The sequence below is a fragment of the Tarenaya hassleriana genome, unplaced genomic scaffold, assembly GCF_000463585.1.
Source record: "Tarenaya hassleriana unplaced genomic scaffold, ASM46358v1 Cleome1, whole genome shotgun sequence".
Lineage (NCBI taxonomy): Eukaryota > Viridiplantae > Streptophyta > Magnoliopsida > Brassicales > Cleomaceae > Tarenaya > Tarenaya hassleriana.
The window spans coordinates 6,473,165-6,496,175 of record NW_010960187.1 but is presented as its reverse complement, the minus strand read 5'-3'; the positions used below and the strand labels follow the sequence as shown (position 1 = coordinate 6,496,175).

Sequence of the window (23,011 nt, the reverse complement as noted above, 5' to 3'; positions counted from 1 at the left end):
TTTTTATGGGATCCAAATCCAATCACCTAGAAAAATATTATGGACTTGAGGATGTTATTCATTCATGGGCTTAGAGAAAGCCCATAAAGGGCCCAAAGTCAAAGAACGTACTCTATGGGCTTAAACCATCTCTGTGGTACCGTCATAATCACATGTAATATATACTAAAAAATATATCAATTTATTAATAATAAATTATTACAGATAAGATAATCCAAGCGATCGATGATTTACAAAGCACATGAAAGGTCAGTTCTCATCATAATAGTTCTGGAGAATCTGTGTCCTCACAGATACAGGAATGGTCACATTATGCACAGAATCACTCCAAGTCAAACTCCCAAAGTAAAAACCAGTGTTGATCTTGTGCTTGGTCGAGACTCGGACCGTGAAGGCAACCCTTCTGGCCGTGGAGTTGTTGAACACTAAAGTGTCTGGTCTCACCTCAACGTCGATCCCCAGCGGATTCTCCACCAAGATCTTGTAGACAGAGTCGGCTGGTCCAACGTTAGTGACTGTTCTTGAGAGAGTGACTTCATCCCTGAGGTCTGGAATGGTGATCGAAGGCAAGTTCAGATCAAGAATGGACGGCTTCGGGTTCGGGCAAGCCGTTCCTTTTCCGACAAGTTGAGAGATCGAGGAGTCGTTGTAACCAGCCGAGCATAAGTAGAGGATGTAGTCGTCGATGCCCATGTCGTAAACAAGACCGGGTTCTGCAGCTTTTTCTGGATTCACAAGGCCTCCTCCATAGTCGAACGGATCTGCTAGCTTCCGAGGTGACCCTTCCGCAGAAATCGGCTCTCCATACGGATCGGTTCTCCAAGCTGCAAATTGTCGTAAGGTGATTCTAAGATGATTGTATACTTATATGTGTGTTCTTGGTTTGGATGTTGGATTGAGACAAGAACCTGTGGTGACAAGAGCTGATCTAATAGCAGCAGGAGACCAATCAGGATGCAAAGCTCTGAGAAGTGAAGCAACTCCTGAAATCACGGGAGCTGCCATTGATGTTCCTGACATCATTACGAAGCCTCCATCGTTGAAAGTTTCATTTGGAGAAGTCGCCGCTAATATGTTGACTCCCGGTGCTGCAATATCTGGCTGCATTACCAGAACCCACTTCTCTAATGATTCAGAAAGAAAAAAACATCATTCGACGGATTTAGAAACATGTTTCAAGGATTCTGTCTCACCTTGAGAATGGCTGGAGAGATCGAATTAGGTCCTCTCGATGAGAAAGCGGCGACCTTTGTCCCCACGGGTTGTCCAACGAGGGTTCTTGAAGGTTGAATCTTCACAACAGGTGACCTGCAGGCCACAATTCTCAGATTCCATTCAATGGTCTTGTTCTTGTACAATAAAGAGATTTGTTATATGTATCTGGAAGATCGAAAAGTACCCGGTTGAACGAATGTAGAACAGAATATCGGTTCCTAGCTCGTAATCAACAGCAACGCAAGGAAAATCATCATCACATTGAGCTAGATTGTTGCCTTGATTTCTTGCCACGATCACACCAAGACCACCGGCTCATTTCACATACCGTACAGCGGTTGCGACAGCACTGTAACGTGTTGAAGTTGTGAAACACAACACTACTTTTCCAGCCATGGTACTGTTGCTATTCAGAATGAGATTCTCACAGGTTCTGCAAGTTTTAGAGCCGCCATTGATGTCAGAGAACCGATCACAAAGACAGAGACTTTTTGTCAGTTTCTAACCAACATATATGTCTCTTACAGCTTAACAAGAAGAAACCCGAGGCTCCGTGTTTACCCGCTAAACGTCTCGTTGCTGTTTCCCGGGTCCTCAGGGTAAACCAAACTAGTGAAATCGAGTCCTCGTCCTGTGTACATTGCTTGGCCCTGCAGAAATAGTCACAGAAACGTGAACATATCATTATAATACCTTGAGAATCAAACATAAAATATGAAAAACAAAAGATTATGATCTGACTTTAACATCGATTAGGAGAAGAGATGATGAATGTTTTACCAGTATTGTCAAGTTGTTCCCAAGTGTAATGGCTGTGGCGAAAGACCGGTCTAGAGTGGTTGCAGCCACTGTCAAGATCCATGGAGCAGCGTTCACGACAGTCTGAGCCGCTGGGCCAGCATTACCTCCAGAACATACGACCGTAATACCCTTTGTGACCGCATGGAATGCTCCTGTGGCTATCCCGTCGCTCATATCGGTCTCTAGACGCAAAGGAACTCGGATTCCAAGAGAGATTGACAGGACGTCGATCCCGTCATTTATAGCTTCATCCATTGCTTTTAAGATATCAGCCGACGAACAAGTAGCCGATTCTAGCGAATCGAGATACCAGCATGCCTTATAGGCCGCTATACGGGCCCGGGGTGCACCGCCTCTCACGGTACCTTGACCCAGTCCTTTGTAGCTAATGTTAGGAATGAAAGAACCTCCTGCAATGGTGGCAACATGTGTGCCATGGCCATCGTAGTCTCTCGGGGAAATGTAGTCTACTGTTTCCGTGGCATTGAATGTTTCGAAAGTGGCGATAAATCCGTCAATGAAGTACTTGGCTCCTATTAGTTTTCTGTTGCAATGAGCTGAGGGGTCGAAGAGCTCTCCAGATTGGCAGCCTCCTCTCCAACGGCTCGGTATCGGCCCAATCCCATTATCGTTGAACACTTCAGACTCTGGCCACACTCCTAGAAGAACCGGACAAGATATCGAAGAAAAAAACATGTGAGTGATCAAAGGAAACGCTTCAACACAAGCAGTGTGAGAATCCGACCTCCTAAATCTGATCTTGCAGATACATACCTGTGTCGATGACACCGATGATAACCTGTTCGCCCATGTCTGTTTCGTTGAGAAGATTTTTCGGATTGGCCGCAGAAAGTCCTAAGTAATCCCAAGTTCTGGTAGTCGCCACTTGGTAGAAACTATCCGGGGTGACATGAATAACTTCAGGCAATTCTATTGCCAAAAATCAGAACAAGAAAATCAGTGTCTGAACTTTAAACAAATCAAGAAATGGCGAGAACCGAAAACAAGGGCCGAGTACCGGCAAGTTCCTTGGCTTGTGACGCGGTAAGCTTGGCCGCAAATCCCGAGAAGCCATGTCTGTAACTATACACCATAGATTTATGTGCAGTCTCGTTGCTGTAACAGGGAAAGAAGCAAAGAAACAGTGGTAGCACCTCCGGATATAACATTCATTATGCTTATGCCTTATCGAAGTGAATGGGTTTTTAGCTTGTACCTTCCAAGAAGAGAGCACAGAATCTGATGATGAGATTCAGTGACAGTGTTCGGATCTTCATGCTGCTTCTCACCCAAGTAAACTATATGAACCTGGTTTATTATTACAGAACAAACCCAATTCAGATTAGCCTCTTACTGGCTTCTGTCTCGGCATTTTCGAGCAAATTACAGTACAGAAGAAGCACCTTCTTCTCCGCGTTAGCTCGTGCGAAAGAGCTGCTCTGCCCGTTTAGTAGTATTATCAGACAGATCACCACAAGAATTGGCGTTCTGTAACTTTTCAATCCACGCGAAAAACAGAGTTCCATGTTCAATCTTTAAGCCACAGAGAGGGATTTAAACCTACTTGGAGAGGGAGGAGGAGGAAGAGCTAGTGTTCATATATTATATATATACACACACATACCTTCCCTCGATGACTTTGTCTGATAACGTATGCGTTTTTTTGGAATTTTTCTTACCTTTGCTTGTTTGAATCTTCCTATGCTTCTTCCTTGTCAGAATCATTCAAATTCAAAATAATATGAATTGTCAACTAAATTCTAGTTTAATTGAAAACTATGAGAAACAGAACATCAACCGACAATGAACAGAGATGACCCACCTACACAAGTAACTAAAAGCTAGATTTCGCCGCCATGGACTTGTCCTGAGATGAGAACTGATAAAAAGATTTAGGCTTTGTATGTTTCACGATGACCCACCTAAACAAGTGATCATCTTCGCCCTGAAAGGCCAAGAAACTGAAACAAGAATGATTTCGCCGCCGCCAATTTTGTGTCCAATTCTCATCGAAAGATCGAGTCTTTGCATGTTTTGAGATGATTCCTTTCTCGATCATAAGTTCTTCAGGAAATGTCTCTGTCTTTGAACGGTTCTAACCCCAGAAAATTTCGAACATTTTGTACTGATTTGACTTGAATCACGCATATAATCAATACGGTCGCTTTCCGTGAATCATTTCTGGTTCACGTCATCGAAGAAGAAGATGAAAAGTAATCTCAGACGCACCCAAATGGATCATTGGATTTCTGGTGATAGTTCTGAGAATGGTTTCCATTTTGTGCTGATGAATGAACGAACATATTGTTTTATCCAAAGACCAGAGCGGCGATGGGAAGGGAGAAGAAAGGTCAACGTCGTTTGACCGGCCAATTCGCTTTGGACCATTGTAATGGGTTTATGGATTTAGTTATCGGCCTTATCAACTTTATGCCCATTGGGCTTTTCGAATGATGTGGTCGGCATATGACCTTTCGACCAAAAATTACGCATTTGGAAAAAAAGACTTAACGAAACGACTATATTACCCTCCATTTGATTCCATATTTACACCCAAAACCCAAACCCCCCACTCTCTTTATTCGTCCAGTTGTCGTCACTCGTCAGCAGCCGATGCAATAAAAAACAAACATGCCACCCATTTTTTGAATTTCGAAAACGTGCTCTGCAAAGCATGATTACCATCTTCGTCTTTTCTTTTTCCTATATTACCAAATTACCCTTCTACCCCAAGAATAAAATTATTGCTTATTTTATACGTCTAATTATTGCCTTCGTTATTCTCTTTTATCTTTTTTTTTTTGGGGTATGATTTCTGTCCAATACAATTTACAATAATGTCCATTGCCATAACATTGTCGCGTTAAGTCGGTTTATGAGGTTTCTTTGGTCCGAAGAAATACATTGTTTTCAACCCCTAAGCACCACAAGTTAAATAAACCGGTCTTAATCATTATCTTTTTCTTTAATTAAATTAAATGATGTTGGGTGGTGGCCGCCTCGCGTCAAAAACTTTATTGTTTGTAAAAGAAAAAAAGCGTACCATATTTCCCTAATTAATTGCGTCGAGCCCCTAATCTTATTTTCCCCATATTTGTCTGGATTATTTATATTAGCTATAAATCGGTTAAGACCCACATCATAAAGCAAGCCTATGGACTTGCCACCTATACACACACACACACATATATGTGCTATAAGCGCATATCCACAAGCAATGGACTTATCACCATACATAAAAATCATCATATATATAATTATGGTTAGATTTTATTTTATTTTATTTTTATCAATTATATAAACAGAAACAGAAGAAATTAGATCACACAGATGGGAAATAGAATCGTCACCTAACTCAAGAGAAGACACATCGCATCATCTAAGATCCCATATTTATTTATACATGCATCAAGTTTTCCCCCATGCAAAAATTAAATAAAAGGTTCAAAACATTGTACGACTTCTTAATGCAAGCGGGGGGGGGGGTATAAATATATTGGTACAAACGGTTCGGGACTTTAGCCTAAATTACCGTCATATTTCAATATAGAATTAAAATTGAGAAAGAGGGAGATTCTTCAATCATATCGGTCCATGTTAATCATAAATATTTAAAAACGTAATCATCTAATTAGGGTAGATATAATCATTAATCATCATGTATAAGAATCCACAAAATACCAAGAATCACGAAAAAGAAAATGTTGGAGAATAAAGGGGCAAATTTGGAATATAGTATTTGTCGAGGCTTTTGGAACGTTGGGATTATTTTAATATATATATTTTTTTTTCGGGACAGAACGGTGAAGCTGAGGATCACGCGGCTCAGTTCACCACCAGTGAGGTTGATTGAGCAAAGCTAAAGTAAAGATTTTTTTTTAAAAAAAACATAAAAAGGAGAAATTTTCCCCCCTGCTTTTCTCGGATTTTGGTTTATTGAGAAATTTGGAGAACATAGAGAGGAATCTGTTTTTTTTTTTTTTTGCAGACATTATTGGGTCTTTTTTCTCCTTCTGAGAGATTGAGAGATGATGCTGTTGAGTTCACCTTTTGTTTTCTCACGACAACCTTAAAAAAGGCAGAAGCTTTCTCTCAAAGGGTCTCTTCTGAGAAAGAAGGTTAACAATGGGATTTGCCAGAGCTCAGAAATCTGGAGTTAATGGAGTCTCCGCCAAATGGGTTTCTATTCTTTGCATTTCCAGTTTCTTCCTCGGTGTTCTTTTCGTTAACAGGTTATTTTACTCTCTATAATCTTCTATCGATCTTGCTTTGGCCCTTCAATCATGCGCTGCTTCAGGATCTTGTTTTCTCAAGGGATCAACTTTTTTTTTTTAGTTCGATGTTACTGTTTATGAGATTTTGGGAATTTCGTTTCTGATGCAACAAAGGGTTCGCGGTTTTGTTCCACATTGAGGTATTCCGGACACTCTGATGCAAATTTCTGCTTAAAGTTGGCTCCTTTAATGGAAAGATTATGTTTTTTCCTGCTGGGTTCCACTTCTTTTGGTGACTTCATGAGTTTAAGTGGTGATAAGTATGTTGGGTTCCAGTTCCTGCAACATTGCTGAAGAAATCGTAGTATAGTGTTCTTATTGTCACCAGAATGGCTTTGTCTCCGACAGTAGGATTTCGGCTCTCTGGTTTCTTGTCTTGCCCCTTAATGTATGTTATCGTTATTGCATTGAGTTTTGATAATTTCACTGCCTTTTGCTCAGGTTGTTTGTTGTTCCGGAATCTGTAGAAGCCAATGAGAGAGCTGAACCAGGACAGAAACATGAACCAAGGCCCCTCCATCCTCTTATCGATTGCCATAACAAGGCAAGTATTAATAAGATGAACTTCCTTATCTCTCTCCCTCTCTCTGTGTTTTCTCTGACAGGATTTTCCTGTTCAGGAAGGCGACATTATCTCTCGCATTTCACATACTCATGATGTGATCATGTAAGTATCTGCTTCCCTGATACACTTTTTGTGAATAGAGACAACTTATATGATACATTGATATGGAAATAATATGATCAGGACGTTAGACAAAACTATTTCGTCACTCGAGGTAGAGCTGGCTGCAGCTCGAGCAGCAAAAGCTGGTGATGGAGGCGAAGGATCTCCATCTGTTGCGAAATCGGGCCCCGATGAATTGAAGGAATGGCCTCGAGTCTTCTTTGTAATGGGAATCATGACTGCTTTCAGCAGCAGAAAACGGAGAGACTCCATTAGAGAAACCTGGCTGCCCAAAGGTTCCTCCATTCTTTCTCTTTAACAAAACTTCTCTTGAGATGGCTAAGTGTTGAAAAAGAGTTCCCCTTTATTTCAGGGGACGAGTTGAAAAAACTGGAGACCGAGAAGGGAATCATTATCCGGTTTGTCATTGGCCACAGGTAAAATTTGTAAATTGCTTTCGGTCTCCCATATGGCTAAGTCTTATGGCTATTTTATTGATTAGCATTCCATTCGTGTTAGTTCTTCTCCCGGGGGAGTCCTGGACCGTGTCGTTGAAGCAGAAGAAGAACAGTACAAGGATTTCTTCCATCTGGTAAAACATCATATCATTCAACAACATGCTTATATATTCTTTAAGTTTTCCTAATAATCGAAGCGGATGCTGTTCATTTTTGCAGAATCACATAGAAGGGTATCATGAATTATCATCTAAAACTCAGATATACTTCTCAACCGCTGTTGCAAGGTGGGATGCAGACTTTTATGTCAAAGTCGATGACGATGTTCACGTAAACCTTGGTCAGTACATGGACATTCTTGTAACTGTAGCGTATTCGGTCTTGTCCTAAGAAATTCCTGAGCATGGCTTAACTTTATATTCCAGGGATGCTTGGTTCTACTTTGGCTCGTCACCGTTCTAAACCACGGATTTACATCGGTTGCATGAAGTCAGGACCGGTTCTCTCTCACAAGTAAGAAATTCTACCATTCCAAACTGTTCCATCTTCATGGTTTGTGCAAAGATTGTTTCACTCTTTCAGCTTTCTCATGCAGAGGGGTCAAATACCATGAACCTGAATATTGGAAGTTCGGTGAAGAAGGAAACAAGTATTTCAGACATGCCACCGGACAAATCTATGCCATTTCGAAAGATCTTGCAACTTATGTTTCAGTAAACCGGTGAGCTCTCTTTTTTTGGTTTCCGAGGACTAATCTATCGCGCACCCGAAATTTTCATTCGCTTCAGCGGTTAATCATCGTTGATTTCCACTTTTTCTTAGCCAAATACTTCACAAATATGCAAATGAAGATGTCTCTCTCGGCTCTTGGTTCATCGGCCTTGACGTTGAACATATCGATGACAGAAGCCTCTGCTGCGGGACACTCCCAGGTAAAAGTATTGCAGCAGATCTTGCTCTTACCGAACTATTAAGCAAAACAGGCCAAATGGCTCTCGAACTTAACAGTAACTTCATGAAAAGATGATATCTTTAAATATCATTCACCCATTTTCATAGCCTCTGTCCATCTTCATGGCTCAAAAATCAAAATCACAATCCAGAGATTATTGTTGGGTCCAAGCATAAACACGTTCAGACATAATCTTAATGGTCGTTCTTCTGATTACAGACTGTGAGTGGAAGGCTCAAGCTGGAAACCCGTGTGGAGCCTCATTCGACTGGAGCTGCAGCGGTGTCTGCAAGTCAGTTGAGAGAATGCTCGAAGTTCACCAACGTTGCGGAGAAGGGGATGGAGCAATATGGCACACCAGTTTCTGAACTAGAGACAAGAACTAAGTCTTCGTCTACACTCTTCTTGTCTCTGATATGTGTTCTGTTATGTATATATAGTTCAGTTCTTGTGTGCCTTTGAGCATGTAGGCTGCCTTCGTGTAGGCATTAGCGACATCGTCCGGCCCCGATTTTTGCCCCGGCTATTCCTCTGACACCCGCAGCTCGATGATACAGATCGAGATTATGAAGGAAAATTTCGCAGTCAAGTGCTAGTTTCTTGATTCTTTACTTTTGTTATGGATTTGAATTGCTCATTGAAGGAACTTGCTTTTGCAGAATTTTATGGTCAAATCTAAAAGCGGGCACGGCGTGTGTTCTATGTACGCAATGTTCAGTTATAATATGAAAGAACAAGAAAATATGCAAAACTTGAGAATCATGATAACGAAAAAGGAAAGAAACTGAAAAGCCAAACCAATGGAATCAATCGAATATTTTGGATGATTTACGTACTCAAAAAAACAACAACTCTAAAACGTGTTTCGCATAACGAATCGAACAAATCTGAGAACCCAAATCGGCATTCGATGTCGCCGAGCGATGGAAGGATCAAGAAGCGATTATGGTCTCGAAGCAGTGAAGGCCGTCGAGCTCCGGCGCAAACCGAGGAGTCCTCTGCAGCAAACGCGTCTTGTTCTTGCCCGCTTTCTCCGTCTTCTGGGTCGCGGCCTGATCGCCGGAAGCCGTAGCATCGCGTTCAGAGCAGCCACGAACCATAACCTCTTCCCCAGGAGCAGACGCAGAAACAGCCGTAACTTTCTTGCCCATGATCTCCGCACAGAAGGCGTCAAAAACGCTGAACATCGAATTCATGATGGAACGCAGAAACAGAGCACGAATCTAAAACGCAGGAGAGAGAGAGAGATTGGTGGGTTTGGAGAGGAAGAAGAAGGGGGTTTATTTATTTATTGATATAGGAGCCAAGGAGGCCGTGTTGGATAAGGAAAAGGAAAGAGAAAGAATCCGAGTAGGCTCCAAGTTAGTTACGTTTGAAAATTTCCTTTTTTTCGCGTGGAATAGAATTGGTAACTGAATTAAATAAATATGGTCATATAACATATTTGTTGGACCGGAGACTAAATTCTCCTAATGAATTCGTGTTTGTGTAAAACCATTACAAAGACAATTTGGGATCGGAGAATAAAATTCTATAACCTTAAAAACACAACTGTTATGTCTGGTGCGTCATGTCAAAGGTAAATGGGTTGGACTTCGGCAATACGTTAGGTTTAGGTGATGAAATAATTGCATTGAAATTGGCCTCTAACGAATCTATAATCCTTAACGCGTCTTATCCTTGAAGATGAAAATAAAAAAGCTATGATATCACGGAATATTATTATTATTATGAATTCTGAACTATTTAATTTACATCATCGATATTTTAAAAAAAAATTTCATAGAAAATAAAATAAAATTCCTACTAATAATTTTTTAAAAAATAGTATCCATAAAATTAAAAATCCTCTAATAATATATATATATATATATATATATCCATAATAATTATTTTTTATCTTATCCTTTTAAGCATTCAATATATATATATATATAATAAAGAAAATAAAATAACTCAAGATAATGAATATTTAATTAATAAAATTAGACATAACATCTTTTTATTTAAACTTATTTTTAAAATATTTTTTCAATAGATAATAAAATAATTTAATACAAATAATTGTAATTTTATCCAAAAAAGCTATGAGTAAATATATATCTTTAAACTCCACCTTATATTCGATTAGTTTCTAAGTTTCTATACCATTGTTTTCACCGGTTAGGTTTATCCGGTCACTCTACACGGTTAAAATATCGGTTTGGAGATTTAGGTTTACTCGGGATGTGGGGAAACTTCTCACACGGAGCCACGTGGCATCTGTTCAACGATCGATTCATGGCCCAAAACCCAATCCGTAACTCGAGAATCAAGAGGAAGAAGAAAGGAACGAATCGAATCAAATAGTGATTAGGTATTCGAATTCTATAACGAATTTCATCGTATACGCATAACGAATCGGAGAGCAAGAACAATACAGGAACCCAGTTTCAGACAAACTAATCATATATAAAAAAAAATCGTCTTTGGTGTCCGTGAAAGAATCGAATCAAGAAGGGATGATGGTCTCGAAGCAGTGAAGGCCGTCGAGCTCCGGAGCGAAACGCGGAGTCTTCTGCAGCGAACGCGTCTTCTTCTTATCAGTCTTCTGCGTCGCGGATTGATCGCCGGCAGCTGCAGCGTTGCGTTCAGAGCAACCGCTAAACGCAGACGCGGCAGCGATTTTCATGCCCATGAGCTCCGCGCAGAGAGCGTCGAACGAACTGAACATCGAATTCATCTTCGATTAATCGAAATCAAGAATCTGAACTCCCGAGAGGAATCTGAATTTGAGAAAATCTTTGTTGTGTTTTAGACGAGGATGAATGATGATGGAGGAGAAGGGCCTTATATATATGTACAGAGAGAGACGAAGCTTTGACCCTTGACCGTGTTGAAGAATCCTTGGTGGGGTCCACGAACCAAGTTGCTTCCCTTTGCTTGGGAATTTGCGTGTTCTCGAAGAGCCAGAGACTTGTGGACTTTGCCTCTATTTGCGCGTGAGATAAGGCAAATTGTAAAAAAAAAAAAAACTATAATTTTCTAATAGTTTCGTATCCTAATCTACAAGTAAATGGAGATTAATCAACAATTTTTTTATTCAATAATTTAATAACAAATAGCGTAAAAATCGTCCGTATAAGAGGAGGCGGTGGAGTGTACGCGCCCAACTGCGATCAAAGGCAAGATCTCGGTCCAACTTGGTAGATTGTGTCTCTCTGACATCAGCCGTAGTGGGGCCCAGCACTTACACTATTTATTCCAAAGCCAAAATACAAAACTTGGAAACTCGCATACGAATTTAGTCATGCATGTTGTTCAGCACCTTTCGCAAGCGCAAAATCATAAGGGCCTTTTTATCTAACAAATATCTCAAATCTTATTTTATTTCTATCACATATTCATTTTTCCATTTTAACCGTAAGTGTTAGTGCATGTACATGGTTTATATCTTAAACCCCGAACTCTCTTGAAGAAAACTCCAGTTTCGAAGTCAAAATAGGCGGAAAACTAAGTTTGTCCTCTGCATGCTTGCTTACGTCAAAGCCCATCTATGTTTCTTTTGACGAAATGTCTAAACAAAGCCCATTTTAAGTTTTCTTCGTCTTCGGCCATTTCAGTCAACTGGCGAGGCTTATACCAAAGGGTCGCGTCCAATATCATCAGCCCGCTCGTTTTGCAGGTGGCATTTTATTGGTGGACACAGCCGAAGAAGACATGGGTCATGAACAAGTTGCCACCTTTTTTAATATGGGTAATGAAGGAGTTCCGATCAGTGTGAAGTCGTGGACCCGGCTGATGCGAGTGCGGTATCAGCAACAGTGACCGGAGCCATAGCAGTGTACGGAAGAAAATCGCAATCTTTTTCTTCACCCTGCACGCCCCAATACCTGATTCAGAACTGCATGGCCCAGGACCTCTCCTGGAAGGTCGGTGATCTTCTTTCTTCAATTCGATCGAAAGTTTGAATCTTTTCGCTTTGCCATCGGAACATCAAGACTGTTTTCAAGAACACTAAGCCAAGCCAGGCCGGGACCGAGGGCGAAGAGATTGCTCCTCTCGCTAAGGAAAACGTCGCAACACCATGAGACAAAGCCAGCTCAGTTCATGCTTTCTGTTGTGTGTCTTGTCTGCGGAAGATTCAAGTAGTAGGAATGTTAGAACCTGTGGATGACTTTTGGAATTCTAACGTAAATGTTACTATTTGTTATTATATATATATATATATATATAGGTAATATAGTATGTTAGAGCTGATGGTGTATACGAGTATTTTTTTTTATGTAAATACGAGTATTTTTAATAATACATGTAATCATTAATATTAGTATATACTAAAGCGTTTAAGTTATGATTAAGCTCATCATAAGAGAGTGGAAATGTGATTATTATCTCGTAAATTGCATAATGCTACTAATGGATTCAAAACTCCTTGCAGTGTAGACATCATTACATGCGAAGTTGAGTTGTAACACTAAAAGTGTGCAATGTTTGGATTATGATAGGCATTTAAAAATAATATTATTTTAGATTAATTGTATAATATTTATAGAAATAAAATATATATGTGACAAATTTAAATTATTCGAAATAAATAAGAAATATAACAATTAAAAAATTAAAATAAATCGAATCTAATAAATAACGGTAATAGATGTTTATGTGATGTGATTATTCTGAAAATGGTTGAAAATAGAGCCCGACTTTCGGTGAGTTTGTCAGTTTCCTAAAAAGAAATAAAAAAGGCAAACTTCAATGACTGTTGCTTCCATGTGAAGATTTGTTTTTTTTTTTCGACTTTTTTCTTTTTCTTCGATGCTCTCTTAGATTCTTTTATCATATTCAATAACAATGGAGGGTGCAAATTCACGTAATCACATCATTCAAGATACAATTTTACATTTTTATAATAAAGTCTTCATTCTACATTATTTCAGATAATATACATTCGAATGATAATAAACTTATTCATATTATTTCGGACGATATATGTTCATATATATTTTTCTATAGAAAGAAAATGAAGGAATAGCAATATATGGATTTAAAAAAAAATAATCCTTGGATGTATTCTAGTTTTTTTAATCTATTTGTATTAGATTATAATATTAACTTATTATTAATAAATAGTTTTAAAGAATTTGGCGAGACTTCAAATAAAGAAATATGACATGGCGCGGTTTTATATTCTTTAACCTTTGATTTATGATTTAAATATAATAAATCCAAATCCCGAATTTATAATAATCAAATCTTAAATCTATGATCAATCATAGTAAATTAGTAATGATAATTAATAATCTCCGGCTCACTGAACTACGACGCTTCTACAAACTCCACTTTTCAACTCAAACTCGACTCACTTGTTCCGATCTTGGATCCCGACATCATCGGTTCAGTTCTGTCTCTCCGGTTTCGTCCCAGATTTCCCTCGCCGCCATTCCTGTGATTTCCAAGCTGCATCAGTCGCTCTCCAATGGAGTTCATAAAGAGCTTCCATTGTTCTTCCTCTCTCCTATTCCTCCTCTCAGGTTGCATTCCTTCAACCCTCTCTGCTTTCTCCAGTTTTTCTGAATCTTTCAGCTTTTTGAGTATTCTTGTTGACTGATACGTCGTCGTTTTGTCACAATGTGATGCAGTGGCGGTGATTTTTCCGGCGACGGCGTTTTCTATCGGAGTGAACTACGGTCAGATCGGCGATAACCTTCCGTCGCCGGAAGACGTAGTCCCGTTGGTGAAATCCATCGGAGCGACCAAAGTGAAGCTCTATGACACAAACCCAGAGATCCTGAAAGCATTCGCCGGCTCTGGCGTCGAGTTCATCGTCGGTCTCGGCAACGAGTACTTGTCCAAGATGCGAGATCCTGCAAAGGCACTGTCTTGGGTCAAACAGAACATCTCGCCATTTTTGCCGGCGACAAACATCACCTGCATCACCGTCGGCAACGAGGTCCTCACCTTGAACGACACCTCCCTCACCGACAACCTCGTACCGGCGATGCAGGGCGTCCGCTCCGCCCTTGTCGCCGCCGGCCTCGACAAGCGAGTCGCCGTCACCACCGCCCACTCCCTCTCCATCCTCCAGACATCTTTTCCGCCCTCCGCCGGCGAATTCCAACAGGATCTCGTCGGCTGCCTGAAACCCATCCTCGAGTTCCACCGGAAAACCGGGTCGCCTTTCCTGATCAACGCGTACCCGTTCTTCGCCTACAAAGCGAACCCTAAACAGGTCTCGCTCGATTTCGTGCTGTTTCAGCCGAATCAAGGGGTGGTGGATCCGGCGACGAATCTCCACTACGACAACATGTTGTTCGCTCAGATCGACGCGGTGTACTCGGCGTTGTCGGCGGCGGGTTACAGGTCGCTGCGAGTTCAGATATCGGAGACTGGTTGGCCGTCAAAGGGAGACGCCGACGAGTTCGGAGCGACGCCGGAGAATGCGAGGAGGTACAACGGGAACCTGATGAAGATGATGATGGGCAAAAAGACCAAAACGCCCCTCCGGCCGACCAGCGACCTCGACGTCTACGTCTTCGCGCTCTTCAACGAGAACATGAAGCCCGGTCCCACCTCGGAGAAAAACTACGGCCTCTTCAAGCCCGACGGTACTCCGGCGTATTCCCTCGGTTTCACTCTAAACGACGTCGTCAGAGGGGGCGGCGGTAACAGCAGCAGCACCGCATCCGGAGGAGGAGGGATCACCGGTGGATCCGGCGGAGGGTCCGGTGGAGGAGGAGGAGACAAGACGCCGGTGGCGCAGGAGAGCTCGTCGACCGGTTATCTGTCCATTTCGTCTTCTCCGGTAAGCCTCTATGCATTTTCACCGTCAAAGTTTCGATCTTTTTTATTATTATTGTTTCCGATTAGATTCAGTGCGAGTATAGTCTAAATTGAGATCAGAATATTACAAGATTTAGTTTTTTTTTTTATTTTAAATATGGGCAATGTGTAATTAACTTGTGATTGATTTAATGATTTTGCAACACCCAAATCATGATATTCCGTTGATTACAACGACAAGAGATTTTCTAATTCATCTCCTGAAAATTTTTGGATGCTGCTTTTGAAAAGTTTATAGATTACATAGAATGATTTAGATTGCAAAATAGTAAACGAATAAGAGAATCTAAAAGAAAGTGAGATGCTTTGCCATTTGCAGGGGAAAAGGAAAGTGATTGGGGTCGGAGGGGCCCTTTCGTTTGTAATTGTACCCCTTTTGCTTCTTTGAGCGAACAAAACAAGGGTTCAAGTGCTTTGCTTCTGTCCAAAGTCTGCGTCTTTTTACAGACCCTTCGAGTTTGTTTGTTTGTTTTTGTTCTAACGGCTAATTCGGTGTTTCTTTTTCTAAACAATTCTATTTTTTTTTTCCTCATTTAGATAATTCATTATGCACTCATTGCCCATTTTGTGTCACGAACTATGGGATGAATACATTATCTCCCCCCCACGAATTCACATCTGTATTTTTTCGGGTCAATAATAACAGTATTCCATTTCGTTTCTCTTCATTAGACAATAATGAATCCATGTATCATTTTACAAGTCACGCAATTAATGTGACATTGGTCCGCCTATGATGTAAAGGCAAGACGACCCACTATCATACATATATATATATATAAAGCTTCATAACTTTGTGAAAGAATACCCTCTCTTCAGAATTCAGCAGCTTTATGCATCATTTGCTCATAACAACAACTGCTTAGTAGTATCTTATATATTGCACATCCCAAAACAACAAGTGTTTCTCCCATCTCTAAACCACCACTTGCTGTTCTTATCACTTACAGCCCAGAAAGTAAAACATTCTCAGAAGCTAAACCTACCTACCCTTTTTCTGTCTTACCCCAAAACCACACATATAACAGTTTCGGGTTTTACACTATCCGAAGCCCCCTCTCTATTATCATACTTTCTCTTTTTAACCAAGAGGACTGTCTTAACAAAGAAAGAATAGGGTCACCCACCTGTGACAGTGAGCTGAGACCAATGAATCTTCAACAAAGCATCGAACTTGTGCAAGTCCATTATCAGTCTGATGATGAATCTTCAACAGGGCAGCAAACTCGTGTTGTGGAAGTTAAAGCCTTTTTCCACCTAATCCAAGTCTGCGCTCCTCGACGTCTCGACAGACCGACCAGTCAGGGATTCATCTCTCACCCTTTGATAGAACAACACGTATGCAGCCGAGGTCTTGATTTCAGATTCACTTACGGGAGAAACATGGCCGTCATCGAAATGGTACCATTGGTTGTCATCAATCAACTGCAGGAACAGCCAACCATTGTTAGGAAAGAAGCCATTAAAGGCATATGAATATGCATATGCACAAATGTGACAAAAAAAAAATTGATGATTAAGTAACTCTGTAACTTTTATGATGTTGACAAAGCATGCACGAATATGACAACATGAAGGTTGGGCGACTTGTCTATTTTTTTTACAACAATGGTGACACATACATTCACAAATGTCATAAAGTGGAACAAAAGAAAAGGACATAACCGACAGAGTAAAACTATTCTGACAGTGAGACAGAGGAAAGCAAAATCAGAATAACGACGGGAGATCAAGCCACCAACCTTAGCATATGCAGTGTAATGACCACCGCCCAGGCCACCGTAATGATTGCTAACAGCATACAGCTCATAAACGTATGCCTCACCGTCCTTGTTTTTTACATACTTCCTCAAGTCTAGATCGTGAATTGGGAAATTGACAAATGTATCAATCTTATTCTTCAGATATCTGCTATACGTGAATCGTTTCAGGTGGAACACAAGAATATCTGGCAACTTCCACAAGTCTAGCTTTTTGCTGGCTTGTCTATGCTCCTTGCAATGTGGGCAATACCTGGTTCAGGACAATAACAAAACTGTCAAAAGCCCAAATCATAATTGCTTGGTTCAGCTGATACAGTCACGAATTCAAGTGACGATTAAGTACCACATATCATCTGGTCCCAGAGGTTCCTCTGCTAAAAAGGCTTCTAAGCATGAAAACAAAGATATAGCTTCTTGTCTTGTTTTCTTCGCGGAGAAACTTGTTTTGTGGACCTCTGGCAGGTCATTTAAGTAGCAGCTGTCATATTTTTCCTGCTCGTTCTCATTCCACTCAACCCAAACCCTTGTAATACTTCCCGGATTCACAACAGACTCAGACTGAAGTGGCTCGACGTTCAAACCACGTTCGTCCGTCAAGAATAATCTGAAGGATAATTCTCCATCAGTTGCATCCTCTAACTCAGTATCTGTAGATGAGAAGCTTCCAGGTAATTCATCATCAGCTTCAGGAAGATAGCCGTTTTCTTTTCCGTTATTGACTTTAGATGATGTATGAACCCGCTGTAAAGGTGAAAGCAATCTAGAGACGATTGCCTCAATGTCAGTTCCACTTAGTGGTTCTGCATTGATATAAGTGACAAGAGGAGTGCCAAAAAACATCATGTCTCCACCTCTAGAGCTCTCCAAAATAGACCTGCCAAACCAGGAAGTTTTAATTCATACTTCATAGAAACCCACCTCCAGAGAAAGAGGAAGAATGGTTCTCTTGAACAACAAATAAACAACTATGCTAACCTTTCCTGCCTTCCGTGAAGGATTTCGAGTTTGGCTTTTCCCAACCCTTTCTGTGTCTGGTTAAACCGATATGCCACAATATGCTCATCATCTTTTATTACGCTCAATGACTCTAAGGGATTCTCAAAATATCTAAAGATCTTGTGATCATAGACCTGGGAAGATAATCTCACGCTATAGTTATGACTTTGAAACAAAAAGAGCAACAAGGATATATAAGAAAAGGGTCGGGTTAAAAGCGATACCTCAGCAAGCAGAAGGCTCTCGTCATTGTTTAAGCAGCATGCAGTGCCTAAGGCAACATTGAGATCTCTACAAGAACCATGCTTAGGAACTGTTACAGTGTACGGCATTGGCAGGTGGCTTCCATCACCATAAAACACTGTCACTGTCATTGATCGAGTAAGAGTTGATGGTAATGGCAGTGACAAGTACATGAATGGGTCAAAGGTGATAGAAATCTTTCCACAGTTTGGGCAAACCAGTGTTGACTTGTATTGTCCCTGAACAGAAGTCCATACGACATAAACTGTCATGAAAGGATAAAAAACTCAGAAAGTTAAAATTCAAGGGGAAAGGAAATCAAAAGCTGTAAGAACAATTCTCACTTGGCAGACATCAACTATAACAGAATCATTTCGGGCCTTGTGATAGTTCCAACACTCTTCCGCAACTTCTTCATCTGGACGACCATCTGAATCTTTAGCCTCAATGTAAGGTTTTCGTTTTACCTTGTTCAAATCTTCATGCAGGCCATCCAATAGGAAAGCAAGCAGTTCCTGATACGAATGTGATTTGATAGATGATACACAAGGAAAATTAAAAAAAAAAGTTTCTAACGTCTAAGGGGAAGTCAAGACCAGCAAAAATGACTTACTTGAGAATCATGCTGATTATAGCCACTAAACTGTGGAGCAAATCGAGCAAGTTTTGTCTTAAAAGTGCGTGGTACAACTGCATTCCGTCCAGATGACCACAATTTCCTCAACAACTCTCCAAATGCAAGAGCAAGTTCACCCTGGGTAGCTAAGCGTTAGAGATTATATTTAAATTGCATGTGAACAGTCTCACATAAAGACCAACAAAAAATATGAAATCCATGAAACACTTACACACATTCCCAAGGGATTCTGTGTATTTAGGTCATCACTGTAATCTTGCAAGAAATATTCAACGATTGGTGGTGTATGGGCCAAACACTGAAGAGCGCTATTCATGAAGCAAGTATTTCCCAAATTCTGAAGTCCAGCTAGACCCCCTCTCTCACCTTTGCCAAGACTACAGACATCATTTTCAGATGAACTTTTCCGAAAGAAACTAAAGTTTGAGCTATTTGAGTGATTATTGGATAAGGTAGGACCCCCAGCAATCGTAACAGTTGACCTTGAAGGTTCTAGAGGTACCAGAGCTAAATCATTTCCCGTTGCGCCTGTACTATATTGAGAAGAAGAGGGCTCATCAACTTCCAAAAGAATCTGCGTGGAATGAAAAGAATCGATCCATAAACAAATACAAAATTGAAACCGAGCAGAAATGAGGGTTCATTCATTAACCGCATAAAATCTCAAAAAGGGAGAAATGAAGAACAAAATATCTAGAAGAAAGTCTAGACGAACATAACGAAGAATCTATCCAAAGAGTTCAGCTCAATCAGATATGTGCTAAGGAAGATCCTACCAAAGAATAAAAGATCCGATTTTCTAGATACTTACATGTTGGTCCATTTGAAGGCTCGACTCCTCCAAGCTCTTATTAGATGACGGTTCCAAGAGTACACCTTTCTGCTTATTGAAGTAATCCCAGATTCGAGCCTGCTTTTACATATACAAACAAAGCAAAGATAAAATCTCTGAATTACATGACGGGATATCTCATCGACAACAAAAAGGAAAAGTGGAAAACTTCGAATATGCACCTTTTCTTGTGCTACCCCTTTAAGGGCACACACCTTCGCATAAAGGTCAGTTACAAAAGCCTGGCACATCAACAATCCATATAAAAAGTGGGACATAGATGGGGTAATATAGTTAAAACAAAGACAGCCTTTGGCTCTGGAAAGCACACCCAAAGATGGTTTAAGGAGGATGAATACAGCAAAGAGCAAGAAAAACTCTGGTATGAGAAGATTATATACCTGCTTGCTCAACCTTATAACAGTGTCACTACCATCTCGTCCATCAGTCAATGTAAGACAGAGTGGGTAAACTTCTACGCTATAACTCTTACTGTAAAACCCTTGGCAGATCATCTTCCTTGGTAACGGAGGACCTCCTTTATACCTGGATAATACAGAATCTGATTAAGCAAAGCCTCATAACCAGTAACCACAGATGCAAGAGAAGAACAAGAACATAAGCTAAGAGAATAAATGAGTTCTATAGCCTTAATGACATCCACAACAGCTAGTTTCACAAGCAAGACAGTTATTTACAGAATGATTTCCACATTATATACTGTAAACGACAGACAGAAAAATCACCATTCTACAAGTTTTGTCCAAACTTCTTGAGGAACTAGGACATAGTCAATCCCTTCCTCTAACATCCTACGAAGCTGTGGATCACTAGTATCGCTTCCACTTTCAACAATATCAAAATTGTCAATTGGTCCAGGCCTTGTAACCTCCGAAGGCTCTCCACTTGGACATTCATCAGTTGATAAGCCTACATATCTTTGCCAGCTTCTGTACCATCTGCACTGACACAGAGATATTAAACACAACTAGAAGTGGGTGAGATATACAGGAATGGAAAAAACAGGGAAGGAGAAACGCATATCTAAACTTGAGACAAACACAAACATTGTCTTCATAAAGGGAGGGACCAATAATACATGATCCGAAACAAATCTTGCTCGGAAAGGTTTTTCGAACTGATGAAAATCACACATGATCTAATGCCATCCTAGATTTGAACAAGGAAGTGATCAGCAACAACAACAAATTCCTCTTGAGGAAATTAGCACAAGAACTAGCAACTGTGGATTAAACGCTGCTCAGAAAGTATGCGTGATATCCTGCTAAGATTATGAACCCAGTAAACACTTTTTAAGTAAAATCAAGTAAAAATAGAAATCCTTCAACTTCTAAGAAGTATATGTATATTGCAAATTTGCAACCGCCAACAAACAAGATCACATTGCTAAAGAATTCGGAATAAGAAAAGTAGAAGACCTGTTGGAGATCACGAAATACAAGTTTCCCTCCATCAAATTGACATCTGATTCGCTCGCAAGCTCCGTCACGATACGTCTCTCTTCCTCGGGAGTGCGCGGCAAATCGCAGTCTCCATTGTCCGTCATGAATCCGGAATCAGGGATCGTCATCGTCGGCGAATCACACTGCAAAAGCAACCAACGACGAGAAAAGGGTCAAGATCCAATGAATCAAGAAAGCGAAAAACACCGATCACGAGAGCAAGATTCGAGATTTGAATCGGAATCGCCGGAAATTCAACGAGAACAGAAAAACGACCGGTTAAACGTACAGTGGGATTGGATGGAGCCGACAAAAATCGAGAAATTGAGGAAAACCCAAGTCCAGAAAAACCGAGAGAGAACTTTTTCCTCTGTCAAAGCAACAAATTACGACAAAAAGAATTCAATCAAAGAAAGGGAAAGGGATATTCGGAGGAACCCTAGATTTGAGGAGAAAAATACAGAGAGAGAGAGAGAGAAATCGAACCGCCGAGGAGAGAATTCGACATATGTAAGGGGAGAAGCTTTTGTTGGATTCACGATCCCTTTTATGGCCTGTGATCGCCTCCAATAAACGACCAATCCGAAGCACCATTTTCAATCATTTTTCTTTTTTATATATATAATATGATTTGTATGCGTGCATATACATTTATTTATACAAATATATGATGGCTGTCTTGTAGAAGAATGAATTTATATGCCGTTTTCATTTCATTTATTAAAAAAAAAAAGTTACAAGCTTTGGGAAGCAATGGAGAAATAGGGAAAGGGCAAAGTATTTTACTTCCCTTTGGCCGTAAGATTTCATCATCAGGTGGCGTAAATCTGTGGGGATTTGGTATTGTGACAATGTGATTCGTATGTTCTTCTTTTTGGTATAAAGCAAATCCAGCATATAATTTGTTTTTTTTTACTGAATTTACCCCCATATATATATATATTGAAAATTTGAAATAGAAACAAAATATATAGATTAGATATTATTGATAATAATTTAAGACAATATTAATTGAGAATAAAATATTTCTTATTTTTGTTTTTTCTCATTTTTTTTTGTTTTTCAATAATTTTTATTATAAATGTATAATCATTATAATGTAACAAGAAAAAAAAAGATAATAAAAATAAAAGTTATTCCTTTCATTTTCATTTAATTTTTGTATTTTATTTTTCAATAACATGTTTCTTTTTGTTTGCATAAAAGTCATGGGATTTGGATAATTTTCTAATTAGATAAAAAAAAATTACCGAAAAACTTTGTTAATCTTCGAACAATTTTATCAAGTTTTCAACTGTTGGAAAATAATATTTTTCATGTCAAGAAATGTTAGGTTTTGTTTGGTTACAATTAATTGTGATTGATTAAAAAACTCCAAAAGAAAATATGGCATCGTCTTCCTGCTTCCTTTTCTTTCCACTCGAATTCGTCCTGACCAGTGGCTCGAACCAGACTGTTATTTTATAGGTTAAAAACAGTGGATCTTGTGACCAGTGGTTTGAACCAGAGTGTTGGAAATGGGACCACGGTCAAGGAGCCGGCGAGCCCATTCATGCCTCAAATAGACATCATATTTTTTTGGTAACTACAAATTAGCCACCTTTTTTCCTCAACATAAATTTAACACACAAGAAAGAATTCAAATTTAAATTCGTACAAGTTTAATTTAAGCCATAAAGAATATTAAATATATTTAAAAATTACGCAAAAGAACGATGACGATTAAAAAACAATAAAAAAAAATTGGAAAGGGGAGAGAATTAGATTAAGCATCGACCGGGCATGCGCCACATTGCACGTTTAATTATGTGTGTGTGTATATATATATATATATATATATATATAGGTAAGACAATTTTGTGTATGCATTAACTGTTACAGCTACCTC

At 39.8% G+C, this 23,011-nt stretch overlaps 5 protein-coding genes across 7 annotated transcripts; 2 read left to right on the top strand and 3 right to left on the bottom strand.

Annotated features, from left to right (window-relative positions):
* Positions 1-162: 162 nt before the first annotated feature.
* Positions 163-3,922, bottom strand: LOC104815409 (subtilisin-like protease SBT3.8). Its single transcript, XM_019203044.1, is given in 12 exon segments — positions 163-824; positions 909-1,101; positions 1,194-1,308; positions 1,400-1,648; positions 1,777-1,865; positions 1,996-2,675; positions 2,791-2,946; positions 3,035-3,132; positions 3,233-3,324; positions 3,420-3,510; positions 3,641-3,727; positions 3,839-3,922. Coding segments are annotated over 8 exon segments (2,133 nt in total). The 5' UTR covers positions 3,111-3,132; positions 3,233-3,324; positions 3,420-3,510; positions 3,641-3,727; positions 3,839-3,922; the 3' UTR covers positions 163-249.
* Positions 3,923-5,842: 1,920 nt separating this feature from the next.
* LOC104815400 (beta-1,6-galactosyltransferase GALT31A) lies at positions 5,843-9,028 on the top strand. The gene is made up of 11 exons (XM_010543786.2): positions 5,843-6,248; positions 6,732-6,834; positions 6,911-6,957; positions 7,039-7,253; positions 7,331-7,394; positions 7,477-7,549; positions 7,635-7,755; positions 7,841-7,928; positions 8,011-8,136; positions 8,238-8,347; positions 8,587-9,028. The coding sequence occupies exons 1-11, from the start codon at positions 6,142-6,144 to the stop codon at positions 8,733-8,735; spliced, it is 1,203 nt and encodes a 400-aa protein (XP_010542088.1). The 5' UTR covers positions 5,843-6,141; the 3' UTR covers positions 8,736-9,028.
* Positions 9,029-10,700: 1,672 nt separating this feature from the next.
* LOC104815392 lies at positions 10,701-11,180 on the bottom strand. The gene has a single exon (XM_010543775.1). It carries the CDS (start codon positions 11,087-11,089, stop codon positions 10,859-10,861), a length of 231 nt encoding a protein of 76 aa, XP_010542077.1. The 5' UTR covers positions 11,090-11,180; the 3' UTR covers positions 10,701-10,858.
* A 2,454-nt stretch (positions 11,181-13,634) lies between these two features.
* Positions 13,635-15,851, top strand: LOC104815383 (glucan endo-1,3-beta-glucosidase 11). Its single transcript, XM_010543761.2, has 3 exons — positions 13,635-13,880; positions 13,989-15,151; positions 15,509-15,851. Exons 1-3 carry the CDS (start codon positions 13,826-13,828, stop codon positions 15,575-15,577), a joined length of 1,287 nt encoding a protein of 428 aa, XP_010542063.1. The 5' UTR covers positions 13,635-13,825; the 3' UTR covers positions 15,578-15,851.
* Positions 15,852-16,003: 152 nt separating this feature from the next.
* LOC104815366 (ubiquitin carboxyl-terminal hydrolase 9-like) lies at positions 16,004-21,742 on the bottom strand. 3 transcript variants are annotated; one of them, XM_010543748.2, is made up of 16 exons: positions 21,610-21,742; positions 21,413-21,493; positions 21,100-21,266; positions 20,407-20,619; positions 20,062-20,206; positions 19,843-19,902; positions 19,640-19,738; positions 19,311-19,402; positions 19,040-19,205; positions 18,805-18,945; positions 18,536-18,706; positions 18,173-18,430; positions 17,928-18,082; positions 17,296-17,826; positions 16,932-17,202; positions 16,004-16,614 (listed from the first exon to the last, which is right to left on the bottom strand). In XM_010543748.2, the coding sequence occupies exons 1-16, from the start codon at positions 21,715-21,717 to the stop codon at positions 16,447-16,449; spliced, it is 2,826 nt and encodes a 941-aa protein (XP_010542050.1). In that variant the 5' UTR covers positions 21,718-21,742; the 3' UTR covers positions 16,004-16,446. The 3 variants fall into 3 exon arrangements, with proteins under 3 accessions (XP_010542050.1, XP_010542035.1, XP_010542043.1); XM_010543733.2 differs by having other exon boundaries at positions 19,040-19,402; XM_010543741.2 differs by lacking the exon at positions 21,413-21,493 and having other exon boundaries at positions 19,040-19,402.
* Between the last annotated feature and the right edge of the window lie 1,269 nt (positions 21,743-23,011).